Below are 10,000 nucleotides of genomic sequence, written 5' to 3' on the forward strand. Positions count from 1 at the left end.
GCGGCTCTGCTGTGTGTGCCAAGGTTTAGTGCAGTTTGAGCTTGTAAGCAGAAATCTCCATGGGATCCAGAGTGACAGTGGAGTCATTGGCCAGGGGAGCAGCTGAGTACATCAGAGACAGAGACATGGGCTGCAACAACTGGAGCTCTAAACCTCGGAAAAGTCCAGAAATCGACAGCTACGGGGGAAAGAGAGAGAAAGGAAGAGAGAGAGACAAAAGAGGGGGCTAGTTTTATTCTTTGGCTTTATCATGGCAACAATCATTTTAAATTTAACTTAAACTTTTTTTCATTCATTTAAAATTGTTTTATAAATGAATACATGAACTAAGCCTTAGGCCAGCATTGGTAGGGTCCTGTAACCATAGTAACTGGTACCTAAGACCAAAACAAAGCGGTACTGAAACCGACCTGTCCTTGTGTGGTCGTACAGTTAAAGCCAGGATTCTGAGCCTCCAGACCACAATCCACACCCTTACGGTGGAGAATCAGAGCCGTGAACGGAGACGGGGAGTGGGCACTCTGCAGGGAGAGCACAGAGTGAGAATCAAACACACACACACACACACACACAGAGTGCCTGGTTGGGAGAGTGCTGGGGCTACCTGACTCTGGATGCTTCGGAGGTTGACAAGGTGAAAGTCACATGGCATGGTGGCTGCCAGAGGGGCAAAGGTGCGGAGAGGAGGTACACCACGCTTTTTGGGTATCACAGGCAGTGCCAGCACCTCATGGTTTAGGATGGCAGATGTCATGTGACTGAGCAGTGAAGGGAAGCTGGTTGGTCCACCATCTACAGCCTGGAACACAAAATGTCTAATCAGATAACAACAGAATCTAATTATTCAAGGAGGGGATGTCTTAAGAGCCTGAACTGAATGCACTGGAACACTGGGATCGATTCTGTGGCTTCCTCTATGACATCACAGTTCCTTCCTTTATTTGATGGGCCAAACACAAAACTACTGACAGGAAACATACTTCTACTTCACACTTACATACATGCACTCTATCCTACTCTACTGAATGCACCGCTAAAGGTCAGGTCTAAAGGACAGAGGCGCAGACAAAAGAAGCTTTTTCTCAATATGACCACACATCTCCACACTCTGCAGGAAATTCACCCTTTTACTGTCTTGTCAAACTCTCAGCAGGGTGGAAATAACAGAATTAGCATGTGTGGCTGATGGAAATGAGCTTCCGCCACTCTCATTACGTTTCTGGACACACTGGCTGTTGCTATGGCAGTGTGACTGGCATAGCGACCGGCAGTGGAGGGCGGGGAACTGGGTACAGACGGCTGCCTAGCTAGAGCGTGCATAGGAGGGGTGGGCGTCTGTCTCCGCCCTCGCCCTGTTGCTATGGAGATGTTTACCTCTTTCTTGCGGTCTCCTAGGATGTGGGCGATGATAGAGTGTATCAGGGAGCTGACTTTGGCATAAGAGCCCGTGTGCTGCGTGAATGCAGTGAGGACGAAGGGGGAAAAAGGAGAGAGATGACAGAGAGAGAGGAGAGAAGAGAGGAATGACAACGGGAGGAAAGATAATGAGCATAGTGCGATGCGTATGAAACTTTTAACAGTGGAGAGGGGGAGTGTAGGTGATGAAATAAAGCTGTACTGCACTGATACCTCACCTTTCACTGCATTGTGTTTAAGTCATTTAGAACTGATCCAGTCCACCACAGTCAGTCAGCTGTCATTCACTGCACTGACTTAGCTCACATTACACAGCATTTTACTCAGGGAAAGACTGCACACACACGCACACACACACACACACGCACGCACGCACACACACGCACGCACACACACACGCAAACACACACACACTCCAATGACTCTCAAAAGCATCAAAGCCTAATGGTTCATTAAGCCACAGAGTCACAATAACGGCTCTGCTCTGCAGCAAATACAAATACACTCTCTGTCCAAAAACTTTGTGTGAAACCACTAACTATGTCTCTGCTCCCCTGTCGAGCAATAACTCCACTCATCACTGCAGTTACATCATATCTTACAGATGAAGCATAGTTTCTCTGTGAAAATCTCAGCTCTTGACCAAAATACTTCAGAGAGATTAGGGTGCTGAGTATATCAAACGCTCAGACAAGAGAGAAATCCAGTGTCTGCTCTCTGAAGTGATTTCATCATGGTCTTAAAACAAAAGCCAAAAGACAGGACTTCTCCGGACACCCTCAGTACCAGAAAATCCTGTCCTGGTGCACATTTGGCAGATTTCTCCTTCTCTTATTTCATCTGCTCTAAAGTGGCATTTCTCATACACTTCAGCAAATAAAACAAATAAAACAAAACACAGACAACCAGAATCTCCACACGAAACCACATGGAAGTGAACACTCCAGCTCCATTTGGATGAGTGTTTATATAAGATGTGTCTAATTGAGTGGACTCTGGTTTTACTGTATGATTTTTGACTCTATGGCTGTCTCTCTGTACCCTGTTACTGCCGGTCCTCCTCTCCAGCAGGAGGCGGAAGCGGTTGGCTGTTCTCTTATTGTCCTTCAGACCCTGTCCCAACCCACGGTTATCATCCTGCATCAGCCGGCGGTCCAGGATCACCTCCAGCTGACCTAAGACAGAGAGAGAGAGAGAGAGAGAGAGAGAGAGAGAGAGAGAGTAGACTGAGTACGAACATGTGTATAAAAACAGCACTTGTCTCTCTACTACATGAGAGAGAGAGAGAGAGAGAAACAAGAGTAAAGTATTATTATTTTTTTGTTGCTTGTTTCTCTGTAGTACTGACCACTGGCCGGGCTGCTGACACCAAGGGCTTGAGCAGTGTGTAGAGTTAACCGGTACTGACTGTCCTGTATGTAGGCCATAGAAGGCATGGGGTAGAAATTAGCCTGCAGTGGAAGTTTCTGGAAATACCGTCTGGGCTGGATCTATAAAGGAAAAAAAAATCACTTAGTAAAGTAAAACAAATATCAATATCAGCTGTTACAAGGTTTAGAGGTTCAATGATATAAAGTCTACGGCTGGGAAAGGTTCTTGGAAGAGATAAGTGAAATTCCGGCACACACTTAACATAATGATTTAGTGAACCCTGCCAGTGAGAGAAAAACTGGCAAGCTCCAGGTGAAGGCCGGAAATGGATCATAAGAATCTGTGGCTAATCTCCTCAGGACCCTGGAATGGGTGAATGTTTAGCTCAGGTGCTGAGGTGAGTGAAATCCATGGAAGTGTTAATGCAGTGTAAGAGGATTGGAGGGAAGAGCAGAGCTGGCTGACCTGGTATCCGTTCAGGTCTGTGTAGAAAGTGTCTTCACTCTGAATGTCTGTGACTATACGCATAGATAACTCCTTATTGGTCTGGTCCCTGATGTCCACCATGACTGTAATGTCCAGAGAAAGCCCATCCACTCCTGATCGAGACACAATCACACACACACACACACACACACACACACACACACACACACACACACACAGACTTTAAGACGCAAATGTACTGGGTCCTGCTATATCTGCAATGCTTTCTGTGTTTGTGTGTGCGTTTGTGTTTGTTCGTGTATGTGTGTGTGTGTGAGTGTGTGAGAGAGAGAGAGAGAGAGAGAAGACATGGATTCATACATGTGTGTCTATACCTGGTACATTGCATATGCATATAGTATGTTGAGTGTGTGTGTGTGTGTGTGTGTGTGTGTGTGTGTGTGTGTGTGTGTGTGTGTGTGTGAGTGTGTGTGTGCGTATGGTCTGCTGGGAGTGTGTGTGTGTGTGTGTATGTATGTACCTGGTATGTTGTGTGTATATGATCTGCTGGGAGTGTGTGTGTCTGTGTTTGTATGGTTGTGTTTGTGTGTGTGAGTGTACCTGGTACATTGTGTGTGTGTATGGTCTGTTGTGTGTGTGTGTGTGTGTGTGTGTGTGTGTATGTGTTTGTGTGTGTGTGTATGTGTGTGTATGTGTGTGTGTATACCTGGTACATTGTGTATGCGTATAGTCTGTTGGAAGTGTTGGTAATGAGCCACCACCTCAGCAAACAGAGGACCTTCAACCACACGCACTATAGGAAGTTCTCTTTGAGTGTACGGCTGACAGACAGACAGATAAACAGACAGACAGACAGAGAGGGGGGGAGGGCTTACTCACAGTTAGTATAAAAATTGTTGCCATTCTATCCAAAGTATTTTTTTAAATAAGCAATGGAAAGAGCTACTGGAGATAAACTAGCCAATAGGAGATCAGTTTGGGGCCTTTCTATTGGTCAATATTGGCTTAGTTTACTGTTAGCCAAGGCAATAAGGAGTTCTGCTTCCTCCACAGTATTGATGGTGTTTTTAAAAGCTTGGTACCTTGGCGTTTCCATCTGGTAAGAAGAGATATGCTCCACTCTTATCCTTAGAGGAGCGTGTTCCATAGATGAGGAACTGTATCTGAACTCTGACCTCCTGAGGGTCGTCTTTCCGCCTGATACTCTGATAGAGGGATGGAGAGAGAGAACAAGAAGAAAAAGAGAACAGGAGAGGGAGAGAGAGAGAGGGCTTTACTATCACAGATCTGCAGGGAATGTGCTGCAATTTGCACATGTGTTTATGTAATATCTCTCATTTCAGTGACATTGACCCAGTTCCTGCCCTCTGACCCTTGACCACTATGACCCCTGTGAGAGCTAACCTCCAGGAGTCCAGTGGTTCCAGAGAAGCCCAGGGTAAGGGACTGGCTGTGGATGTAGAAGGGCTGGGAATCAGCCATCTGTGAGCGTAAGGGGAGGGGGTCCACTCCCCGGATCGTCTGACCATGACTGGGAACCCTCAGGACAGTGTCCGAGCGGAGCGTCATCGGAGAATCGGCAGAGTCATACAAATGGAAAACAGCCAATCCCAGAGCAGGGAGACGAGCCATAAACGAAGCCTGGACACAGGCAGAGACAGCAGACAGAGTCAGACACTCCCACAACAAACAAACACCCTGACAACCAGAACACAGACACACATACGCACACACACACGCGCGTGCACGCACGCACGCACGCACGCGCACACACACACACACACACACAGATACAGACATAGACACAGAAAGACGGACTGACCTGGTAAACCTCAGCACTCATCTGAATAGCGGAGCTCCACTGAGCGCTGAGCTGCACTGGGAGAGTCTGTCCATCTTCGGTGAGGACTCGAACCCGCGCTGAATTCACCAACACTGTCACCACACACAGACGCTCCTGCTCCACAGGGTTAAACAGCACCACATACCTGACCACAGAGAGAGAGAGAGAGAGGGAGGGATGGAGAGGGAAGAAGAGATGGTAAGAGAGGAGGAGAGAGAGGGAGGAAGAGAGAGAGGGAGGAAGGGAGAGAGAGAGGCCCAGAATTATTGGAAAACCTCAGTCAAGGCAAAGAATTAAAAAATGAATAAATAATGCTGAAATGCAAGGTCAATATGGAGATATGCTGTGGAGACATGTTTCTCCTCAGATTCTCCTGGTTCTGATTTATCTTTTCAGCAGCACTTCTGACAAACAGATTTATTCAACTTCACCATCACACTTTAAATTATACCTTCTCTCACTCACACTCATTAAATACCTCTACCATCGTCAGACTAGTTGGATGTAATGTCCTGAATAGACATCACGTACCTGGCAAACTTCAATCAAAATGCTTTACTTCATCATGATGACTGGGTGCTACATTTTATGGTAAACTCCGTCAACTGAACATTTTGATTTTTTGTTTCCAAGGTTAAAAAAAAAACAAACAAAAAAAAACAGTCGTCTCACATTTTCGCCTTTTTCCCAAACCTTTATTGACACAGTTTCGTATTAGATGTCACACACTATATATCAACATCCACAGCTGAGACAGAGTTGTCAGTGCCGACGATAAGAATCAGAATGTTTGAGACCTTACCTGGGAGACGATTCCAACTCAATGAGTGTACGTTGGGGAAGGGAGTCCTGTGTGGCACGCCTATCGTCCTGTAGGTCAAAGGTCAAACAAAGTTACCACCAGGCAAAGAAAAAGAGAGAGAGCAGACATTGAAGGGAACAGAACGGACTGACTCACTGTCTCCAGGAAGGGCTCGGTCTGGTAGAAACGGTATATGTCCTTGTTCTTCATGATGAGAAAATGGGCAGCGTTTATAATGACACGCTTTAGACCAATCAGAGAGCGAAGCAGCCTGCATAAGACAAAACACACCCACTGATAAACCCCTAAAAATCAGTATACGTCAGTACACAACTCTACACAGCTTCAGTACTCTCACAGAGCTGTAAGAGCAATACAGTGCCAACAGTAAGGAAGGAATGTTGACTTTCCAAACCAACATATCACAACTGCAGTTACTCTGGAAAACACAGGTCTCCTCTAAATTCAGTCTTTAAACACGTGGAGTTGACTGAGGTGTTTTAGTGCCATGCATGAACACTCAGGTGCTTTGAAGCAGGTCAAGTAGACATAAAAAATGAAAACAGGGTTATAAACAGAGCACTTATTTGCATGTGTTCCTGACTGTAACAACAAGTTCTCCTGACTGTAATGACATGTTCTCCTGACTGTAATAGCATGTTCTCCTGACTGTAACGACATGTTCTCCTGACTGTAAAGGCATGTTCTCCTGACTGTAAAGGCATGTTCTCCTGAGTGTAGCAGCATGTTCTCCTGACTGTAACGACATGTTCTCCTGACTGTAATGGCATGCTCTCTCGATTGTAATAGCGTGTTCTCCTGACTTTAACGACATGTTCTCCTGACTGTAAAGGCATGTTCTCCTGACTGTAAAGGCATGTTCTCTCAACTGTAATAGCATGTTCTCCTGAGTGTAGCAGCATGTTCTCCTGTCTGTAATAGCATGTTCTCCTGAGTGTAGCAGCATGTTCTCCTGACTGTAACGACATGTTCTCCTGACTGTAATGGCATGCTCTCTCGATTGTAATAGCGTGTTCTCCTGACTTTAACGACATGTTCTCCTGACTGTAAAGGCATGTTCTCCTGACTGTAAAGGCATGTTCTCTCAACTGTAATAGCATGTTCTCCTGAGTGTAGCAGCATGTTCTCCTGTCTGTAATAGCATGTTCTCCTGAGTGTAGCAGCATGTTCTCCTGACTGTAATGGCATGTTCTCCTGACTGTAACGACATGTTCTCCTGACTGTGACAACATGTTCTCCTGACTCTCCTCACCTGTTCCCATAGTCAATCACTACCACCTCCTTTGAAGTGCCCGTAATGGCGTCATGGTGCTGGAAGAGGGCGATGTTTCGGCGGGCATCAGTCAGAAGTGAATAATCAGAGGTGGGGTAACGTCCTTCCATGCCAGCATGGCGAGCGTGTGCCACAGCCAGACTGTAGAGGATCTCTGCCCCTCTGTGTGCCAACACAGAACAGAACAACCATCAGAATGTTTTGCTTACACTTGCATTAAATAAAACCTAGCACAGAACAGTGTTCTTCTTACACTCAAATATATCCACTGTAACTATAATAAACTGTATCAACCACAAGAAATCCAAGGCCAGTGTAGTTACACAGTGTTCTCAGCACTGTCAGAGTTTTTTAATTAGCATGGGTCTAGCGCTGCTGAGCTCTGACACAGAACAGCTCTTTTAATGCTCTTTCAGATGTTTTCTCTGCCAACTTCAACCATGTTCTACAATTTCTTTCTCAAAGGTTTGAATTTTTCATCAGCTGTCACAACTCTGCTGTGTGTGTGTGTGTGTGTGTGTGCGTATGCGTGTGTGTGTGTGTGTGTGTGTTTTGAAACTGCACAAAACAGTATATTCCCAGTATGGGTTTTTATCAATCCAATAACAATCTGAGACAGCAGCAGCTGATGCCAGTGCAAGCCAGCGCATGCTTTCTGTTTTGTTAACACAGTTGCTGAGGTGATATTCTTGTGTGCATCATGCCAGACAGATGAGGATTATAAATAAAGAGCGGCTTGCGACAACTTGGCAGTGCTAATATCCTCAGGATACGACGGTGATGGGTCGCTTTCCTCAGAAACGCGGCCAAGTCGTCGCCACACCATGCGGTAAATTAACCATGTAGCCCCGTCTTAACAGGATGAATTAGCAGAGCCAGTTTGGTTGCAGCCACGTCCGATGGGAGAGGTGTTAAGTAAAGGAATGGTGGAGAGACTGGTATGACCGGAGAGAATGATCCAGTAGCGTGTGGCTGACCTGAGATGAGATTCCAGGATCCGGTCCAGGTTCTTGTAGAAAGGTCGTGAGGTATAGTAACCGCTCCAGTAGTGGTCCTCACGATCTGCGTAGGCGAAGAAATCTCCACTCAGGACGGGGTAGTCCGGGGGTCTGGTTCCTGGAGCAACCCCATAGGTCTTATAGAGAGCGTCAAAGTAGTCTGTCAGTGTTCCAAACTGGGCCTGTAAAACAATTCATCCATGACGATTATCACCTGCTCAAATTAATGTTTAGAACTGACTTCCTGTGTTATCAGACCATGCCGCCCCCCTCCACCCCCCACAGGGTCTGTATGTTAATGTTTAGTGCTAAAGCTAAAGGTACAGATATTTTACCCTCAGTGTAATTACATCTGCAAGAAAGATCTCTTGATCTCTCTCTCTCTGTCTCCCTCTGTCTCTCTCATTAAATCTCTCTGACGCTTACTTTTTATCGGAGTTAGACTGTGATGATTAAATTATTCATCATCATTCCAGTGGCCTGTCATGTTTGACAGTTAGGCTAATGCGCTTGAATGTCTGCTTAATGGCTCTCTGCTCTGACAAAAACATTTGACTTTTTCTGGAGTATGCCTGAATGCCAGGGTGTGCATGCGCATGCTTGTATGTGTGAGTGTGTCTGTGTATGTGTGTGTGTCTCACCTGGACGTGCATCTCTGAGTGAGAGTTCATGTAGTCAAAGAGTTTTTGGTAATTCTGGTACTGCTGATCCCATTCCAATGCTTTGTCGTAGCGAAAATCATCACCCAGCGGTACCAGCAGCACTTTGCTTCGAAACAGTTTGGATTTTTTGCGGTACTGATCCAACAGGAGGTGAGCCCTGAGGGGGAAGAAACAGAAAAACATTAAAATGTTTATATACTTTAAATGTCAATCTTTATGCTTGGCTGCTGTCTCTGTAGGGCATTGTCTGGGGTTTTATTATGAACACTGTCTCTCCATTCCATTCCTGGACACGAACCCAATGAAAAGAAAACGCTCGTTTGAAAAACACTATTAAAGTTATCTTCAGACAAATAAAACTGTGTGGACGACTATTTGTCCTGGATTTCTTTTTCTTTTTTTTGTCTTTTTCAGGCAGCACATTTCAAACAAGTCTGGCAAAGCATCTCTCAAATTTGAAACATTCTGAGGGTTAAGTCACTTTTTTTCGCATCTATGGCTCCTCTCTTTCAAAATTCTTCATTCTGATTGCAAACAGGACTGTTCACATCACACATGGAACACACGTCTTTAAAACCCATCTGTCTGACATCAGTGTGGCACATGTCTGCGATGTTAGATGTGTGTGCCCACCTCTCTGCCAAGTTGCCGTCGGTGACGGCACGAGGCGGAACCTTCCAGGGGCAGTTGACTCTGCTGCCTGGCAACCTCTTAAAGTCAAACTGGCAGCAGATCTTTGGGTCAGGGCCGCACGTGTGAGGGACGTCGTAACTGTAGAATGGCATCATGTGACAAAATATGTCTGTGCTGGACGCTGGGTCTGTTGCCATGCCAGGTGGAGAAAACAAAAACAAACACAAAAAAAAGGCCTGACATGTTTCATTTGAGCACAAACTTCTTAAAAAGAAAACGTTGGCCTTTATAACACTTCAGAGAGAAAAGGTTTGACCGTAAATAAGTTGGCACACACACCCCCATGCACACACACGCGTGCGCGCACGCACACACACCCATACACACCCATGCACACACACCCACACACACCCACGCACACACACTAAAATGCTAAGGGCCACTTACTGAAGTTTAATCTTCCAAACTTTATTGGATTTTTATAAGGGGTATTTTATAAGGCTTGGCTCATTTATAATGTATACTGTTATCATT

The 10,000-nt window shown here is 45.6% G+C and overlaps 1 protein-coding gene across 2 annotated transcripts in view; it reads right to left on the reverse strand.

Annotated features, from left to right (window-relative positions):
* The window catches only part of man2a2 (mannosidase, alpha, class 2A, member 2), a 19,257-nt gene that overhangs the window by 74 nt on the left and 9,183 nt on the right, over positions 1-10,000 (reverse strand). The window contains exons 7-23 of one of the 2 annotated variants that reach the window (XM_030765869.1): positions 9,467-9,653; positions 8,813-8,990; positions 8,151-8,353; positions 7,153-7,335; positions 6,036-6,150; positions 5,880-5,947; positions 5,057-5,222; positions 4,639-4,875; positions 4,317-4,439; positions 3,941-4,055; positions 3,253-3,386; positions 2,765-2,906; positions 2,458-2,591; positions 1,375-1,452; positions 605-799; positions 411-521; positions 1-178 (exon numbers count right to left, since the gene is read on the reverse strand). The exon at positions 1-178 is cut by the window's left edge and continues 74 nt beyond it. In XM_030765869.1, the coding sequence (XP_030621729.1) occupies positions 26-178; positions 411-521; positions 605-799; positions 1,375-1,452; positions 2,458-2,591; positions 2,765-2,906; positions 3,253-3,386; positions 3,941-4,055; positions 4,317-4,439; positions 4,639-4,875; positions 5,057-5,222; positions 5,880-5,947; positions 6,036-6,150; positions 7,153-7,335; positions 8,151-8,353; positions 8,813-8,990; positions 9,467-9,653 (2,522 nt within the window). In that variant the 3' untranslated portion in view covers positions 1-25. The remainder of the gene's footprint in view (positions 179-410; positions 522-604; positions 800-1,374; positions 1,453-2,457; positions 2,592-2,764; positions 2,907-3,252; positions 3,387-3,940; positions 4,056-4,316; positions 4,440-4,638; positions 4,876-5,056; positions 5,223-5,879; positions 5,948-6,035; positions 6,151-7,152; positions 7,336-8,150; positions 8,354-8,812; positions 8,991-9,466; positions 9,654-10,000) is intronic. The other variant, XM_030765870.1, reaches the window with a different exon arrangement.

Source organism: Chanos chanos, chromosome 2, assembly GCF_902362185.1.
Source record: "Chanos chanos chromosome 2, fChaCha1.1, whole genome shotgun sequence".
Taxonomy (NCBI): domain Eukaryota; kingdom Metazoa; phylum Chordata; class Actinopteri; order Gonorynchiformes; family Chanidae; genus Chanos; species Chanos chanos.